Source organism: Muscardinus avellanarius (assembly GCF_963383645.1).
Source record: "Muscardinus avellanarius genome assembly, chromosome: 19".
In the NCBI taxonomy this organism is placed as follows: domain Eukaryota; kingdom Metazoa; phylum Chordata; class Mammalia; order Rodentia; family Gliridae; genus Muscardinus; species Muscardinus avellanarius.
The window spans coordinates 18049437-18069106 of NC_137805.1; the positions used below are offsets into that span (position 1 = coordinate 18049437).

General features: G+C 48.6%; 1 protein-coding gene across 1 annotated transcript in view; it reads right to left on the reverse strand.

Moving 5' to 3' along the window:
* RALGAPA2 (Ral GTPase activating protein catalytic subunit alpha 2) overlaps positions 1-19670 on the reverse strand; it is a gene marked incomplete at both ends in the record, with an annotated part of 243084 nt that overhangs the window by 137597 nt on the left and 85817 nt on the right. The window contains 7 exons of the mRNA XM_080716443.1: positions 1126-1296; positions 2516-2606; positions 3198-3440; positions 4224-4245; positions 4916-5009; positions 8883-9014; positions 15928-16065. Coding sequence (XP_080572569.1) covers positions 1126-1296; positions 2516-2606; positions 3198-3440; positions 4224-4245; positions 4916-5009; positions 8883-9014; positions 15928-16065 — 891 coding nt within the window. The remainder of the gene's footprint in view (positions 1-1125; positions 1297-2515; positions 2607-3197; positions 3441-4223; positions 4246-4915; positions 5010-8882; positions 9015-15927; positions 16066-19670) is intronic.

Below are 19670 nucleotides of genomic sequence, written 5' to 3' on the forward strand. Positions count from 1 at the left end.
CAGAGGTAGAATGGCCCTGGGTTCAATACCCAGTACTACAAAATAACAAAATAAAAGAATACAAGTAGAGAAGAACTGAATTGATCTCTCTTTGCACATGACATGATCCTATACTTAGAAGATTCAAAAAGCAACCAGAAGTCTTCTAGTGCTGATAAGCAAATTCAGCAACATAGCCTGATACAAAATCAACTTATAAAAATTAATAGCTTTTCTATACATGAATCAACTGAAAAAGAAATCTGGAAACCAATTCCATTCTTGGTAGCCTCAAAAAAAAGAAAAAAGACTTAGGAATAAATCAAACCATGGAGATAAAAGACCTCTGCAGTGAAAATTATAGAACAAGAAACTGAACAGGACCTTAAAAGATGGAAAGAGCTGGCACGGTGGCACACGTTTGTAATCCCAGTACTTGGGAGGCTGAGACAGGAGGATCGCAGTTGGCAGCCAGCCTCAGCTACTTAGTGAGGCCCTCTGCAACTTAGTGAGATTCTATTTCAAAATAAAGAATAAATAAAAAATAGGGCTGGGTATAACATGGAGGTAGAATGCCCCTGGGTTCAATCTCCAGTACCACACGCACAAAAAGATCGAAAGAACACCCCTGTTCTTGGATAGGCAGAATCAATATTGTCCAAATAGTCATATCACAAAAGCAATCTACAGATTCAGTGCAATCCCTATGGCTCATGACCTCCGTATGTATCAAAATTTGTGTTGTATTATCCAGCACTTTATAATAAAAATTAAAATATAATCAATGAAGTAGTCAAGCTCCTTGACTTATCCTGGAGTCATCATGCATATACATTGGAAAAAAATCCCTATTCCCTATTTCCAGAGTAGAGCAAATTTGCAGACGGATGGTGAAGCGTGGCCACTAGATCCTGCCACGGTGGACAGAGGTCAGCGGCATGGCTGGCTCCCCCATAGCTGGCCACCATCTCGGAGCCGCCTCCACGTGGGGCTCCAGGAATTCACGACTGCAGTGAACAGATGCTCGGGCTGCCCCTTCGGTCTGGCCGGAGGTGGCAGGCGTGACTCTGCGCTAAGGGACACCACAACTCTGGCAACTGGTCTCCAGCTGTGTGCACTGGCGCCTCATCTCCAACACACGGTCACCTGTTAAGTTGGAAGCATCCGCGGGACTCAGCTGTAACCAGTGGCGGGCGTCAGCGTCGGCCACGGCGTCCGTGGGGGTGCTCAGCTCTGGGTCCTCCTCGCAGGCCGGCCACGGGCCCCCGGCCAGCTCCGCTTCGCTGTTACAGCCCAGCACGGTGTCGCTGCTTTCACCTGGACAAGAGGAGAGGCAGAGTCTGAGACAACAGCTAGCTGAGCACGAGAGTGCGCAGGTCCCGGCACGTGAGTGTGCGGACGCCTAACCGCGGACAGGGCAGAACTGGAATGCACTCAGAGGTGTCCATCTGGGACTCCCGGCCTCAGAGTCAGCTTCCAAACACCGGGCCTTGGTAGGCAGTACGAGCTCCGTGCCAGCGCACTCGAGGGGCGGGGCCGTGGCCAAGGTAGTCGATATATCCCAAAGATTCTACCAGGCCCTTAAGCTTTCTCCTGAGACTTAGTCACCCTCAAAGTGAGGGTAAGTAGAGGAAGAGAACAAGGACGGATCCCACCGCCCATGCACGGTCTATCTGCAGGCGGGAAACCCCAAAGACGCCGCGTACTTCAACCTCAGGATTAGGCTTGAGGGGGGGGGCATCTGGGTGACGTGTCCCATGAGACGGTTTCTACAGTAGAAATTCCTCCTTCCAAAACAAAAACGCCCGCCTCTGTCGTCACTACTCGAGGCCCTAGCACGTACAGGGCTGCTTACTCGGGCACACGAGCACAGCGGGCCGGTTCCGCTCCCTGAGGTCCCCGCCTACTGCTTTACAGTTTACCTGTCTGCGCTTCCTGCTCTGGCTGCTCGGTCCCTCGGCCTCCCTGTTCTTATCTGCTGACCTAAACCCCGGTGCAAAGAACCGAAAGCTAGGTAACCGGGAGGCGGGCCTGTTAGCTCTCCGCCTCATCTGCACAGAACTCTAAGCCAACAGGGGAGCCGGAGCCCGAGAGGACCTCGCGCGCCCACCAGGAGCCGCCACGAACACGCAGGGGCCGCGCTGCCGCTGCGAGGAGGCGGCCGGCACCTGTTACACTTTCACCTGCACGATAATCGCGCAGGATTCCCATCGGACTTTATTTAGAGCGCCCATCCCCCTGACGTCAAAGCGCTTCTAAACCCGCGGGACGTCCTGGGGAGACCAGTTTTCCTTCTGGTCTGTGCGCTCACCCGGGCCTGCAGCGCTTCTCACCTAGAGAGAGGCGCAGACACAGAAAGACAGACAGACTGTCGGGTGCAGGCAACTGACCGGAGCTGCGTTAGTATTACACTACATTGACCCTGCTTTCAGGAAGGAAAGTGTTCCATTTCATGTCTCTCCAGCGGGTACGGTGTGGCTGCAGTGACCGCGAGGAGAAACGCGAGCCCTCAACCGGCGCGGCCAGCGGCACTCACTCTGTGGCCGCTCCCGGTGTCCGCCCTGCGTCTGCGGCACGTCCTCCTTCAGGTCCACTTCGGCGGGGCTGCTGCTCCTCCGTACTAAGATCTTTGCACACAAAGAAGCATCGTGTTTACTACAGCGAGGTTAAAAGTGGTTCAAGACCACAGCCGTCCCCAGCCCACATCTCTAGAGAGAAAGAAACGATGATTCGAACAGCAACAAAGCACTGGCTGGTGCTCTCCACTGAGGGCTGCTGCTCACGGTCACTGCAGCTCAGTTACGCGTTACTCAATACTTCAACTTTATCCCTCCACTCTGTCAACGGCCACCGCTCGATGGATCTACTAAGAAGGGCCGCCCAATTGCCTGGAAGCAATTTATTTTGAAGTTCTGTTTGCTCCTCATCTACAGCGGACACGATCCTCCTGCAGGCCGCAGCTGCCCACAAATGGTGAGGCGCAGGCCAGCAAAGCGAAGGCCCCGCCCAGGCTCCAGGCCAGCCAGGCCCCTCCCGGCCCCGGGCAGCACGGATCTGAGCTGAAACGCAGAGGACTGAAAGGACAGAGGCAAGCTCCGTCTCCTGAAAACTGATCGTTTGCTTGGACACAGAAATAAACACACATCTTTAGAGATGTGGACACAGCAATACACAAAGTACACAAAATAACTACAATGCTTAAAGGCAAACGGGCAAACCGAGTCCGAAAGGTCTAGAAAACAGAGCGTCAGCCGAGCTGGCGGGCAGTTACAGGGGAGCTGCCCAAGGCACAGACACTGGGGGCTGAGGCCGGAGGCGGCCGGCCAGCTCTCAGTGCAGGAAAGCGGCCCATCGCAGCGGGCCGTGCGGGAGCCGGGCGACAAGGAGGAGCCCAGCAGCTGCGGTTCTAACGAGGCCGCTGCCGGCCGGCTCCAGCACGCCGTGGGTTCTTCTGACCAACTCTGAACAAGAACGAGCGACTCTGTGTTCAGACAACACGTGGGACTCGGACAGAGCTTAGAAGAGCCAGTTGCAATCAGAGCCATAACTAGAAAGGCCGGTCAGGTGGTATCTGCGGAGAGATGGAGTGAGAAGGAGGCTGCCTGGGAGGGTGTGGGGAGCGGGAGTGGGGTGAGGCTTCCGACGGGGTGGAAGGGCAGGGAGAAGCGCTGCGGAGTGACCGCGTAAGCTGGGGTCCGGTGGGCAGGAAAGGAAGCCAGAAAAGGCACAGAGGCAGAGGACACGGTGACACGTGGAGGCAGGGACAGATGGAGGGACGGACCAGAGAAAGTTTCCGACACTGACTTTCATGGTGTGCTGATAATGGCCTACACGTGGGCAAGGAAAACCCGGGACTAGGGAGAAAGAGCAAAAGGCCAGGAACTAAGATGTAGGGAAGGTCCTCCACTGCAGAAAAGAAGTCACGGAGAAGGGCAAGCAACCTGGGATTCCACAAGTCAGGCGAAGGCAGGGATAAGGAAAAAGCAAAAAAGGAAAAGAAAGAGAAAAGGAGGGCCAAGATGTCAATTGAAACAGAATAATTCCTAAGCTGAAAAGACGAGTCATCATAAAATACATGACAAACGTCTCGCACAGACTCACAGAAGGACGAGGACCGTATCTCATGCGGTACACAGCAATATACCTAGGACGGTTCCTTCATTGCAAAGGAGAACGTGGGCTCTCTTTGTCCCATTGTAGAACCAGATGCTATGGAAAAGCTCGAGTTGCAATTTAAGGCTCACAGGAAGCAAGCCTCCAAGATACCTACAAAGACCCCCCAAAAGCAGACAGACACCAGGACAGCGGGATGGAGCCATACAACATCGTGACTGCCAGCCGAGGAGGAACGGACACCCCAGGCTTAAAGTCGACTCTACGATTCGCAGAAGACTAAATGAAAATGCGGCCCTGTGAGCCTGCATCGATCCAGACACCTGCGTGTTCGGAAGAGTAGGATCAGCCAGGTAGGACTCACAGTCGAAGGCCACCCAAGACCAAAGGAAGCAGCTGGCAGGGCACAAGGCCCTCCAAACAGCGCACGGCAGATTCAGGCCCTCACTGGATGAAGATGAAGAACTTAAAAATCACAATTTGGGAACACTGTACAAGAATAAAAGATGGGAGACGAAAAGAATGAGCAAAGCAGCAAGATATTATCAGAAATCGTGAGATAGACTTGAGGAGAATAAACCTGAACCGTGAAGCAGATACACCTGCCGAGCGGAACCCTCAGCAGAAGCGGAAACCCGCAGACTGCCAAGCGAGGTCCGGAGCCAGCGGAGGCAGAGCTGGGGAGAGGACCCAGCATGGACCCCGGGCAAGACCTGAGGGGGAGTGTCAGAGGCAGAGGAAGAATCTCACATGTTTCTATCCAGAATCCAAAAGAAAAGAGAAGAAACAATTCAGAGGCAGCAGGATTTGAGGAAATGATCACCACGAGTGCTTCCGACACAAGGCCAGCAGGCGCCGATGCACGGACACCGCCAATACACTCAGGCACAGACGCCAGGACACTTGTACCGCGTGGACTGTGGCACAACGGAAGGACGAGTAGCAGCAGAAACAGCCGGACAGGAGGCACAGAGACTTCCCAACAGCAGCGGGGACCAGACAGTAAAAGGCAGCTAATAGGGGAGGAGGAGCGGGCGTGGGGGCGCACGCCTGGGATCCCTGCACTTGGGAGGCTGAGCTAGGAGGACCGCAGATGGGAGGACGGCCTCAGCCAGTACTGAGACTCTCATCAACCTCGTGAGACCCAGTTTCCAAATAAGAAATGAAATTGGCATGGGGGTGTAGCTCAAAGGTAGAATACCTCTGGGTTCAATCCCCAGTACCATAGAAGAATCAAGATCATGCCAAAAAGAGGGCTAACACATCCAGGAGACAGCACATGTGACGGAAAGAGGGCGTTTCAGATCAACAACGAAAATTAATCCAATAACTGAGAGCCGAGGCCGACAGCTATTGATGGGGTAGATCACACTGGGTCCCTTCCTCCACCTCCACAACCAAGAATCAGTGCCGGCTGGAAAAAAGACCTACATGTATTGAGCACAACAGAAGCACCTCTAGAATCAATACAAGGTGGCATTTTTAGCCCTGTGTGGTTGAGATTCCTTTAAAGTGTCATAAAACCCTAACCATAAAAACAATAACAAAGAATGTCAAAATAAATGAGTCGCGCTCCTCGAAAGACACCAGAGAGTAACAATGTAAGCCAAACCTGGGAAGGAGATGGCTGCTGCAAGGAGCCAACATGAGCCTAGTACCTGGACGGCATACAACATCAGTACAAACAGAAGAGAAAGAGACACCGGAAACCACACGGGACACCGGGAGGCGCGGCACAGAGAAACTCAGGCCGGTCCACGCGGCGAGGTGCCGGGCCTGGTCACAGGCTCCGAAATGCACACACGTACTACTTGCACCCACTGGACCCCAAAACATTTTAAATACAAAAACAGAGTTTGGGCAAGATTGTAGATGAATGGGAACTCTACGAGGCTGGCAAAAATATGTGTGGTACAACCTCTTTGGAAAATAGACATTGTCCTAGAAAAAAACATTCTTACATCACGTAATTCATTAGTTCCACTGCTAGATGGCCATCACAGCGAACACCTTGCCATGCAGTAAGGTTAAGATATGAGAATGTACACGGCTGCAGTTTTCACACAAACCCAAACTGGAAACAATCAAAATGCCCATTAGCAAAATAATGTAAAGATAAATGACCGTACATTCACAGTGGAGTATTATACTGCAGAGAAAAGCTGAGGAGTATCTGCTACCTGCCGCAGTGTGGATAAATCCCAGTCATGCGTAACTGAGCGCATAAGGCACTACTAGAGAGCGCTCTATGATCTTAGTAATAGAATAGAAGGTTCAGAAATAAGGGAAACTAAAGAACATATTGTTTGGAATACACAGAAAGCAAAATCACAGGACAAAGTTAGGGACTGATAAACACCACGTCAAGGAGCGCGCCCTCTGCGGGAGGCAGAGGGAAGGGACAGAGAAGGAACAGCCGCCGCTGCCTCTGGGCCGGCGAGGGGCGGCGGGTATCGGTTCCACTGAAAGCAATGCGCACACAGGTAAACTGGTGTGTGCCCTTTTAACATGGAGAGAGGAGAAGTTTGACACTGCTTATTTTCCAAACACTGCTTATTTCTGAACCTTCTATTCTATTACTAAGATCATAGAAAGAAAAGGCAGAGGCCATCCCTTTTATATTTTATGCGTATGCCATATGAGTTTTCTGCAAATATACACTACCTAAAAAACTGCCTGAGTAGAGTTATGGGCTATGATTAATTTTCTTCTTTTGTTTGTTTTTACAAAAGAAACCATAACAGGCCTTCGTGAATATGCGTTTATGTAGTCCCGATGTTAGGTGAAGGTCACCGCCTCCAGGAGGGAGGAACGAGGCCTGCAGGTTTTACAGGCTGGTGCCTCTGCTTAAGAGCATGCAGGGCCGTGTGTGGACCAGACAAATTCCACTGCATTTTAATTTTTCCCCACTTTTATAATATGACTACAATTTTACACAGAAAACAAACAGAATCTGAAGTGATTTCAAGGTCGTTTGGGCCTATAATCCATCTAAATGTGAAAAAAGACCGAGTGTCTGCCGGCACAAACTCATCGCCCTAGTCCGCTTGCTCTAATGACAAACTGGCACGCCGCTAAGCCTTACTGTGGCGCCCTCGTGCTCTCTCTTCGCGGGCCCTCTGTCCTGCGCAGGCCTGCACTCTGAAGAACCCCAACACTGTGCGTTGTCTGCTGTCTGACCTGGAAATTAGGGGGAAATCAACAGAAGGCTGATCAGGAAATCAGAAGGTGAATGAGGAAAACCACTCTCTACAGAGGTGACTAGCAAACGCTGTGTCAGAATGGAGCGCCACACATTGCCGGCAGAAATATGAGAAGCCGTGGAGAGCAGGTATCAGCTCCCGACGCCATTCTGGCACGGTGCAGTTCACTGTCTCCGCTCTGCCGAGGCCGACGACTGGGAGGCTGTGGCGCGGCCCAGGCAAGCCAGGCCCACCCCACGGCCCGCCAGTGGGAGGCAGAGCGCTGGCCCATGACTGCGCCGGCTGGAGACGCCACATGGCGGCCTCGGCAGAGCGCCGGAGCCCACGGAAGCGCGGCCATGTGGCTCGCGTGGAAACCGACGAGAGAGAGCAGGAGTCGGCTCCCCTGATAACAAGCAAGGGCCACCACAAAGCCCACAAATGCTAAAAAGGATCAGAAGACTTTATGAAGAACCTGGGCCCAATACATTTGAAAAAATACATACGGGGGAAATTTTGGGAAAAATATAACCTAAAAATCAAAACAAGGAAAATCTGAATAGACTCTAATTCTTTAACATTTTTTATCTTTTTCATTGGCACTGGGGATTGAATACAGGAGCGCTTCACTACCAACCCTTTCTATTTCTAATTCTAAATGAGGGTTTCACTAAGCTGCTGAGAGTTTCCCTGAGTTGCTGAGGCTGGCCTCAAACCTGTGATCCTCCTGTCTCAAACTCCCAGGTACTAAGATTATAGGCATGCACAACTGCACTGGGTTTACGTTTTTTTTTTTTTTTTTTTGCAGTATAGGGGATGGAACCCAGAGGCACTGTACCTCCAAGCTACACCCCCAGCCCTATTTTTTAGTCTTTTCATTTTTGAAACAGGGTCTCACTGAGTTGCAAAGGGCCTCAGTAAATAGCTGAGGCTGTCTGCAAACCACGATTCTCCTGTCTCAGCCTCCCGAATGCTGGGATTACAGGCGTGTGCCACCACGCCCGGCTTTATCTTTAATATTTTGATTAACAAAAACTTGTATATATCTATTATTTAGAGCATATTATTAATATGCATACATTATGAGATGGCTAAATTGAGCTAATTAACATATGTATTACCTCACACTTTTTCTTTGTGTAGAGAATACTTAAAAATCTACTCTCTTAGCAATTTTCAAAAAAATACATTGTTATTAAGAATTACCATTTTATTTGATAGATCTCTTAAACTTATTTCCTCCCAAGTTTGTTAAAATGTTAAAATCTGAACAGTATTTTAAGATCTTTCCCATAAGAAAACTTTAGGCAAGTGGTACAGTCTCCCAAATATTTAAGAAAGATAACGCACATGAGTGTGTGTGTGTGTGTGTGTGTGTGTGTGTGTGTGTGTGTGTTTTACTAGGAATAAAACCTGGGGCCTTGGGCATGTTGGGCAAGCACTCTACCACTGAGTTACACCCCCACCTGGTCCAAACAATAATAATCTTACACAAAACCTTTCAAAGACTAGAAAATCTTTCAGATAATACATTTTGGCGGATTTTTGCCAGAAATCCCATCCTTGCAGTCATCTGTAAAAGCAAGTTTCCTCGAAAGCCCCAGGTACCCTGAGAAGCGTCGGATCTCGGTGGCTCGGAGACGTCGGAGGTGCTGCTGCCCCGGAGGACCTGCTGCTGCCCCGCTGCCAGGGGAGCCTCCGCTCCGGGGGCGCCTTCCGCCTGCGGGCACTCCTCCACTTCTGTGGGCACAAACACAAGACACGCAGGTTGGAGCCAAGACCTTTAAAAACACCCTCAGCGCATGAAACGGCGGCTTGACAAAGCGAAGCTTCCGGTATGTTTTTTCAATGAAATTTTGCAATAAGAGAATCTGCTTCACACCACCAACTTTCCTAGCCCCGCTGACACTAATATCCCCATCCAAGAATAAATTTTCCTTTTAAGTTCTACTAAACATTTTGTTTATCAAAGTAAAATACAGGAGGGGGGCAGGCAACAAAGCCATAAATCACTGGAAATTTCAGTGGCAGAAAATAAAGAGCCAGTCATCCAGAAATGCACAGAAAGAGCAATTTACATTTGAGAAGAGTAAAGGTGAGATACATACACACACCTGAAAGATAAATAAATGAAAACATACGAGTTTCAACTGCGTTATTCCTTTTAACAGATGAGAGCAAAAGTGTCAAAAATAAAATCCAGTGCTGTGCGTGTGCGTGTGTGTTGGTGCGTGCGTGTGTGTGTGCGCGCGTGTATGTGTTGGTGTGCTGGGGTGGAACCCGGGGGCAGTCTACGTCCCACCTACATCCCCAGCTCTTCTTGCGAGGCTGCTGGGAATCCCACTACAGTGCGAGGCTGGCCTTGAACCTGCGATCCTCCTGTCTCAGCCTCCCAAGCACTGGGAGTACAGACATGCACCACCTCACCAGCCAGTAGAATGCTATTAATGGCTTTTATCACCAAGTGCTATGTTGCACTAATCACTAAAGTACAAATTTAATCTGCACTGGTATTTTTAGCAACTCAGTAAATGTATGACAGAACAGCAAAACACAGTTGAGTACTAGACACTGGGTGACCTCGGCTGGTATTACTGACCCTCTTCCCCGGGGTAGGACCTCCCTCCTTTATAAGGTGGACAATCCATGCTGATCTCTGAGGGCCACGCAAGGCGTGGGCACAGCCGGCCGCCCCTCTCGGGGCTGCAGCTTAGGGCTTCTATCATCCTTTGTCTAGGTCGCTTGTGGGTTTTGTTTGTTTGTTTGTTTGGTACTAGGGACGGAACCCAGGGGCGTTCAACCTCCAAGCTACACCCTCAGCTCTATTTTTTATTCTTTATTTTGAAACAGGGTCTCACTGAGTTACAGAGGGCCTCACTAAGTAGCTGAGGCTGTCCACGAACCTACGATCCTCCGGTCTCAGCCTCCCGAATGCTGGGATGACAAGAGTGTCACCACGCCTGGCTGTCCAGGCTGTCATAACAGCCCTTGAACTAGTCACTGCCCCCCCTTTGGGCACCCTCTATTCATTCCTTAGGTGGCTCCCAGCAACCTGCCTCTAAGCAAAGACCTGACTGCGCTCCTCTTGTTAAAGCCCCGTGAGGCCTGTATCACCAGGGGTCCACCCTGTGCTCACAGGGAAAGCACAAGCCTCCCCCTGATCTCACCCCAGACAGCCCCAGAGGGCTGGGTCCCACCCCCAGAAGAGCTGCGCTTGCAGGACCCTGGGCGATTCCTCCCCCGCGGTCCCTGCTGCTCCCCTCCTGCCGCACTCCGTACACAACCCGGGTCCTGCCCGGCACCTGCTCCGGGAGGGCGGCCACGCAGCCTGCAGCGAGCCCCACAACTCGGTTCCTCACCAAACGCCACATTCACCCCCAAAGGCAGCAGACTTCACATCCACATAAGCATGATGCCACGGTTCCCAAACCTTTTCCTGAGCTGCAGTTTCATTCACTGCCTCTAAGGAGAAGCTGATCAAAGCAAGCCTGGCTCTGCCCCGGCTCCTCACCTGAGTGGACGCTCCCTGCCCATGGGCTACCACCCTCCGTGCAGCCATCTAACCCCGTCACCAGCCAAAGCGACGGCTGGCCCAGCCAAGAAGTCGTGCACACCAGGACTCTTTAACACCTGGATTTCCACAGAGGGTGGCTCTTTTTTTCCCTATCCCAGTGAAAATTCCATTTTATAGTATTCCGATACAGGACTTCAAAACTATGAGGTTTACATGACCCTCTCCCTCCACTTACTATTCAAAGTCCTAGGCTGCGGCCGAAATGTGGATGCTGACGGGTAGCTGAGCTTGCAGCCCAAGAAATAACAGCAGAGGGCCACGAAGAGCCAACCTATGAGTGCCTCATCCTTCCCAGGTGGCTTTGCTCCTCCTCTCAATTAGCTAAGAAACCCCGAGCAGAACGTGCGAAGTTTTCATCTACCTACGCGGCCCCTTTCCCAGGTCCCCCGGTGCCTTCGGTTTTAGATGGCCAACGGGGTTACACCAATGCCAGCCCTCCAGGCTTCCTCCCTCGCTGTTTGGCAAGATGCTGAAAGCTGCTGGGGAGAGCTATTTGTTGAGGAACCCACTTGCTACTCCAACATCACTAGAGGGAGCCCAAGAGCTTCCAAACTTTCTAAAAAAATAACTGGCCAGTGCCCCTTTTTATGGCGAGTGGGAAGCGTGGGTTTTATTCTCTTAAACTCGATGCCAAAAGCTGGTCGATGTTGCTCTCTGCGCCATGAGCAGAAGCAAACAAGAGCGGATCCAAGGCTGGCAGCCTCTCTAAAGACAAAGAACACTGCCATCTGCTGGGGCGCCACGCAGCCAGGGCCCGGAGTTCCAGATCAGTCCCCGCTGGTCCTCGACGCGCAGAGGAGGGAGCGCGGCACCACCGGCTGCTCGGTCCTCCCAACAGCTGGCCCGGTGCAGCTCTGAGGCTTTGTTTTTGCAAAACTGACAGGATGGCTTCTCACATGGAGCAAATCCAAGCCGGTAGAAAGAGCCTGTCAGAGACAGGAGTGGAGGGGACCCAGCACCACGCCTGCAGCTGCCCCTATCAAATGGGGAAAAAGAAGTCTCCACCTTACCCACAATTTAATAGCAGCTTCCTGTTTTGTAAATAACAAGTTCTGGGTCTTTTTTTTTTTTCCTTTGCACTATACGTTCAGCCCGTGTTTGGTTCACAAGGACGACTGGCTAGCATTTTCTGGACACCCTTCCCTCCCTAGGCAGCTCTCGGGCTCCCCCTGCCGGTGCTCCACCTAAGAGAGCCGCTCACACTAAAGTTGGGCCCATTCCCTGGCAGCTGCTCTCCCACACAACAAATGAAAATCATCTTAACACGGATATGAAGGTTATCAAGATACAGGGCCACCTGCAGTCAAAGAAGAAACAGGACAATCTAAACTATCGAACACATCTTCTGTCTGAACACCATAGTATCTGAACCACTTCACAGAACTGAACACCGTCTCAGACTCGCCAACGCCCCCCTCTCTCCCAAGCCTACCTCAGCCAACAACCCGAACTTCTAAAGAACAAACAGGCTCGCCTCTTTGTGGTGTAAGTTACACAACAGCACTACTAAACCACTGCTTTCTCAAGCTCCATCCAAAACATCGGAAAAATGGTCAATTAAGGATTAATTTCATTTTTCCCCACTGAGGAGTCAGCATGATTAAATTAAACTAAGTGTGTAAGCTCTCCATTAATTTCTATTTCTTCCAGACATCTGAGTATTTTTCAAAGCAATTTCGCTCACTCTTTAATGCAAGACTTCCTTAATCAATCTCATTAAACAGGAGTGAGCTCATTCTTCATAACCAAAGCTCTAGGCTGCACTGGCTTAAGCACAGGGAAGAGTATACTTTCCTAATTTTTAAACCATTGTGCACGATTCCAACTTGACCTCATTAAAACCACAGAAGTTGTATGTCTACTCGAAATGAGGATTCCCACAAGGCTAAGCTTTCCAAAAGTGAGTGGGCCCGGGCTCTGACAAGGAGTACTTCCTCAGAGCCTCCGAACAAGACTCAGAGGCATCCAGGCAAGGCGTCCTGTGAGGTCCTACGCCTTTTTAAAATGAGAAAAAATACTCCGAAAAGAAAAATAAAGTCGCCCATCTGCATGGCCGGCGAGGGTGTCAGACAGATGAATGTCTCCACATAAAAGCAGCTGAGACTCACAAAACCACTGGCAGGGATCGTCCCCACGAAGAAGAGCAGGTGTCACCCAAACTGCCGGATTTACTTCTCAGGTGTGTGTGTGTTTTAATGATAGCTATTTATATTAATAGAGACAGGTGGTTGTGACTCTCCTCAAATACAAACACATCTTTCTCTCCAAAATTCTGTTGCTGCCAAATGGTCCCCAAAGTGTTAGAATGAGACATAACAGTGGCTAAAGGCCAGTCATTCTCCTTTGCTTATGTTACTTAATCAATTTTGGTGGGTTAACTAGACACACAAATTAGAGACAAAAACAAGAAATGTTACCTTCAATGAATATGAAACTAGCGGTCTCTGATATAGTAAAGAACTCGGGGCCAAAAAATAAAACCTAAGAGCCTGAGTGTTATCTAGCAAAAGATTAGCAGGAGATGCTCACACGCCCAAATTCAAACTGCAGCACAAATTCAAGGTCATGTGGCAACCAGCAGAGAGTGTGCACTGCAGCCCTGGGGGCTGATACAAGTTACGCAGCCCAGCCTCCTCAGGACAGTCACAGAGGACTCGCCGCCATCTTAAGTAGCCCAGAACAACTGGCAGCAGACTAGTAACGCTCGATCCTGGAGCTGTCCCATGAAACAGAGAACAGCAGATGGCCCCAAAGACCCTAAGCCCTAACTGCCCAGCCCTCGTGACACAAAACCAGGAAAGAGGAGGGCAAAGCCCGTGGGCACAGGCCAGGCGGGCGGCAGCTTCCCCTGGCCCTCGGTTGGGCCTCACGATGCTTGGTGGCGAGCGGGCCTATGTGGTGCAGGGTGGTCAGCAGCCTCCCTGGTTTCTACCCTCCAGATGCCAGCAGCAACCAAAAATATCTGCAGACAGTGCTCCAGACAGTGCTCCAACTGTCCCCCACTGGGTACCACGGCTCTAAATATTCCAGTTCTGTTACAACCATGTACAGGTGTACAGGAGCACAAAACATTGAGTCCAACAAAATGTAATGCTTAATGAGAACAAATGTTTCCAAAATGAAATTACTGATAGAAACAGTGTGTGTGTGTGTGTGTGTGTGTGTGTGTGTGTGTGTGTGAACATATTTCAGAAAAAAATAGTAAGAAATTAAAGTTGAAACAATATGAAAATACAGCAGATCGCAAAATAAAGCATGAAAATTCTTTATCTTTGGTGATATATTTTAAACATTTAATAAATTACTTAAACCAGTAGGATTTTTGGAAAACCAAATATTCAAGCATTTAATACTCATCAGTAACTGAGCTGATGGCTAACCATTTCCCCATATGCCATTTTCAGTGTTTTTACCTTTGGCATTTATTAGAGTTTCCTACTAAATGTTACGGTTTTCAATCTCAGTTAAACTGACTTCTCTGAAATTCCATAAATGAAATAATATGGTATTTTATATACCCATCAGAACTTTAACTTCATTTTGACAAATTGTAATATGATATAGTATTATAAAAAACCACAATTAGGTTATCTAGAATATGTAAAATTACTCATCAGCATGCCAGTTTTCTTTTGTGTGTGTGGTGCTGGGGATTGAACCCAAGGCTATTTTTACCTCCGAGCTACAACCCCAGCTCCATTTTTTGCTATTTTAATTTGAAACCAGATCTCACTAAGTTGCAGGGGACCTCACTAAGTAGCTGAGGCTGGCCTTGAACCTCCAATCTTCCTGTCTCAGCCTCTCATGGACTGGAATTACAAGCGTGACCACCACACCTGGCTAACATGCCATTTTTCTTTTCCTTTTTCTTTCTTTCTTTCTTTTTTTTTTTTTTTTTTTTTTTTTGGTGGTACTGGGGATGGAATCCAGGGGCATTCTACCTCCAAGCTATACTCCCAACCCTAGTTTTTAGTCTTTTTTATTTTATTTTAAATCGAAACAGGGCCTGAGTGGTGAAGGGCCTCGCTAAGTAGCTGAGGCTGTTGGCAAACCGCAATCCTCTGGTATAATGTTGGGATTACAAGTGTGAGCCACCACACCTGGCCCATTTTTCTGATAATAAAAAGAGCATAAAATATTTCCCTCTTTAATAAAATGATTCATCTTAGAATCACTGAAAAATATCTAGAGATAGGTGTAATTACTCATTGTAGAAAAGTAAATACTTCTGTTGTGGGGACGAGGCCCAGATCACCTTTGGTACGGCAATCTCTTTTCCAATGGGCACACCATACCGTACCTGGTTACGAGGCACAGTATGAGTTCCTGGTTCATGGGCACAGTGGGCAATGACCAAGCCCGGGCAGTTAGCATGGCTCACTGTAAACTTTTATCTGACAACGCTGAGATACACAATGTGCTGCTGTTGGCTATGTTCACCCTACTATACCAGGCGCAGCTGCATCCTAATAAATCAAAAAGACACATGGCATGTAAGCCACACATAACTAATTCCAATTCGGGTAAGGCTGAAAAGCAAAATGGTTGCTTTGGAAATTAGCATTTTTTAGTTTTCGGTTTTTTTACTCAAATCTCAATGATCAGTATGAATGCGCACGAACTTCTCATCCCTTTACGGACGAATCGGATCTGTTATCTCTAAGGAAGGCTTGCCTCTACAATTTTCTACTTTGTTCCTTTTCTGGAAGACATAGCAAACATTCTAACACTGATATGCTCAATACTTTGTTAAACTTTTCTGAAAATCCCCTTTCTTTGGGGTAGCGCTCTGTAGAAGGCCCATAAAGACAGCCACCCCATTTCCCTGCTGTGAAGATTACCAGCTAAGAATATCCTTCTGTCTTGCTTAATTGTGAAGACCAACAGGGTTGGGGAAATTTTCCTTGACTGATTTAATTCAACATTTAGCTGCATAAAAGTAAACATCACAATTCATCGACACTGGGCCCGAGGGCAAGGTCAGGCACGGGGACGGACGTGGGCAGAGTGAGGAGGAGGCCCGGGAGCGAGCGGGAGGCGCAGGGGACAGTGGCGGACACACGAGGGGTGTTACAGTACCTGACAGCCAGGGAGAGCAAGAGTAAGAGAGACCGGGGAGGAGCGCGCTCACGGCGTGGAGCAGGAGCGGCACGCTTTTAGTGGCGGGCAGAGCCTCAGGGAGGTGGGCACAGCTGCTCATAGACTGACTTCGCTTGGCTTCCGGGAGAGATCAAGCACAGTTAGGTCAGAGGCATGTCAAGAACTGGCACCACGTCACGATCACTATTTCTCTGAGCTCGCTTCACACGTTTAAAAGGAGGTCGCTGAAGTTAAAGGAAGTCAGGACAGAGGACAACGCGGCATGGTTGTCTCTAAATACAGCCAACTCTCAGTCACTCTGACGACACGGAAGAACAGGCGACCCACAACGACCCGTTGTGTGTGGAAAGCTTTGCAGAGTGAGCCCTTCCCTTGTCTCGCTGTGCTTCCCACTCACAATCGGCTGTGTGTTCGGGCAAACAGTACAACCGCTTTGCCCTTCCTAAATCCAAGACAGAGAAATCTGGCCTAAGAGAAAATTCTTCTACAAGTAATAAATCAGAAATTGGTTTGCTGAGAGCTGACTGTATTTCAAAAGCAAGTCATTGAGTTAAATACCCTAAAATCTCAAGAACGCATATTCGTTGAACATTAAAAGATTTGACATTTGAAAAAGAGGCCAGATCTCCATGAAGCCCGTCCCACGGCAGTCGTCCATGAAGCCCGTCCCACGGCAGCCTTTCGTGCTTATCAAAGCCGTAGACTTTCAGTATTAACTCCATGATAGTTCTAAGTTTTCTATAGACTGCGGGCCAAGCGAGCATTTGAGAAAACGGACAGACACAGGAAAAGAAAATGCTTCGTGTATATATAACCACGGTTAGTAAAAGGTTTTATTTTTAAAAGGAAATTTAAAGGCTTACTTGCTGTTTTATTATCTTTATTTAACTGAACTGAACATGAATGAAATAGAACTACAAATGATAGAGGCACGCTCGTGAACAGTAACACCAGCTTCTCACTTTGGGAGGAGAACTTTCGCCTCCACCCCCTCTGCCTGTTGGGCGATGCTCATTCAGCAATGAAAGGGTGCTGGGACCTGACCACAGTACAGTCCCTCTCCGTGGAGACCGCACGCCACGGGCGACCTCCCCGTATCTGTCCAACTTCCAAAGTCCTAAAACAGCGTTCACCTCTCGGTATGTTGGAGATGCTGGAGTGCTGCTTAAAAAGCTTTCTTTTTATAAATCGAGTGGTCGTGCGTTTTTGTCTAAAACTTATCGCGAGCTTCCTTGGAAATAATAACATATGGGAAGCTCTGCGTGCAAATGAAGAGTTGCCTCCAGTTGGGAGTCTGAATCCTGCCGCCATCATCCCCAGAGACAGTCTCCTAACATCCGCGCTCTCCTCGCCGGGCCGTGACGCCCGGGCCTCGGGCACTCCTCGCCCTCTCTCAGCCACTGCCCCCGCTGCCCCGCAACCGCTCAGTCTCACCGCCCTCGGGAGGCCACCAGTGATACTGTTTCCACATGACTGGAATCAGCGGGCAGATCCTTATACAATAATCCTAATTATTCCCTTAGTGGGAATTCGGAAAAGCAAAGTTACTTTCAAATGGTTCTTACGGCAAAGTCATTATTGCTAAAATAACTGCTGCCAGTTACTACTAAAAGTAAAAACCATTTTGACAACATCCTGGACCATCTTAAAATAAGAAAGGTGAGTTCTTCTACAACATAAAAATAAGGCTTATTATAACAAAAATAGATCACATTTAATGCATGTAGATTAATTTTAGAAAATATTAAGATATAATAAAGTCTTCAAAGACCATTGATTTTACAGGTAACAAATGATTAGTAATATTTAATAATTTTAAATGCAAAATAGGAAATACATATACGTATACATACATGTGTGTATAATATTTATAAAGATAGATTTGTCCGAGTACGTATCGTATCTTTCAAAGGTTATGGTTCCAAATTTTTTTAAAAGTTTAATTAATCCTATAGGGCCAAGTTTATGGTTCTAAAGTACCTATTCTCCTAATGCTTTGACGTGATTTTGGAAAAATAACTTTTTTCAATGCCGTGCTTCTCAGATACCTGAAAGCATCTAAGCACAACCTTTCCTGCCATAACTGCACAAGTGTTTTCTAAAGCATGCTGGCACCTCTACCGTATTGGTTTTGTATTGGTACCGGGGATTGAACACAGGAGCATTCTATCACTGAGATATGCCCTCAGCCCACTTAAAATTTTTACGTTATTTATCATTTTATTTATTTTGAGGTACTGGGGATGAAACCCAGGGGCATTCTACCTACGAGCTACACCCCCACCCCTATTTTTTATTCTTTATTTAGAAACAGGGTCTCATTGAGTTGCAAAGGGCCTCACTAAGTAGCTGAGGCTGTCCATGAACCAGGATCCTCCTTTCTCAGCCTCCCAAATGCTGGGATGACAAGTGTGTGCCACCACGCCCAGCCACATTTTATTTAAAAAAAAAAAAAAAAAAAAAAAACCAGGGTCTTGCTAAGTTGCCCAGACTGGCAGGACCTGTGCTCCTGCTGGCTCAGCCTCCCAAGTACTGGGATTATGGTGTGTGCCACCACACCCAACCCAGGTTGTTGATTTTAAAAACCTGCTGAAAATTAAGATGCCATCTCTTAGTTGGCTATGTTTTGATTAAGAATTATCACATGGAACATGTGCCGTAAAGTAAATTGCTACTCAGTAACAGAATAAAATTAAAAGCATTCTAGATTCGCACTTTTATTATCACGGTGACTCGGGTAGTAAGGGACAGCAGGAAGTCTGGACAGCTCAGGCAGGAGCTGAGCTCTGTCATAAACGTCCATTTCTTTCTTTGAGAGACTAGTGGGAGAAGAGAAGAGTTTTTAGGCATGAACAAGGAAGTCAGTGAATGAGCGTCCTCAGACGCTCCCTGCTGCTGGGCAAGGCAAGCACGCATGTAATCCCAGGACCCGGGAGGCTGAGACAGGAGGATCGCAGGTTTGAGGACAGCCTCAGCAAGTCCAAATAAAATAAAATTAAGCCGGGCGTGGTGGCGCACGCTTGTAATCCCCGCGCTTGGGAGGCAGAGACAGGGGGATCGCGCAGGTTCGAAGCCAGACGCGTGCGCTGGCTTAGGAGACCCTGTTTCCAAATAAAAAAAATGTAAAAATAGGTCTGGGAGTATAGCCCAGAGGTAGAAGGGCTTCCAGGAACCCCAGTACCACCAAAAACAAAAAAATAAAAAAATAAATAAATAAATAAAATAAAATAAAACAAAAATAAAATCGGGCTGAGGGTGTGGCTCAGAGGTAGAACGTCCCCAGGCTCAATCACTAGGCGCACGCGCGCACACACACACACACACACACACACACACACACACACCTACTTGTTATCAGGAACTGGGTCTTTCTTCAGGGGAGGATTATAAGAAAGGAGGGAGGCCATACTGGGAGGTAGATACAGATAAGGTGGCGATCCCCACGGTGTCTTGGTGAATGCATGAAAACGTTAGGGTTCGTGCAGAGTTCATTAAAATGCCAAGAGGACTCTAGGCACCTACACTGAGCTTCTAGTAAGCACTGCGAATATGTCACGCAAAAAATGCAGACGCCGGTCCTGAAAACTAAGCGCGCGCCTCTTTCCCTCCCTAAGCGGACTCAGGGCGAGAGCACACCGACGGCGCCTGCTGGGTCCGCTTCCCGGCCCACGCAGAGCGCCACTTCCTCCACTCTGCACAGACGTCTCACTCGATATTCACAC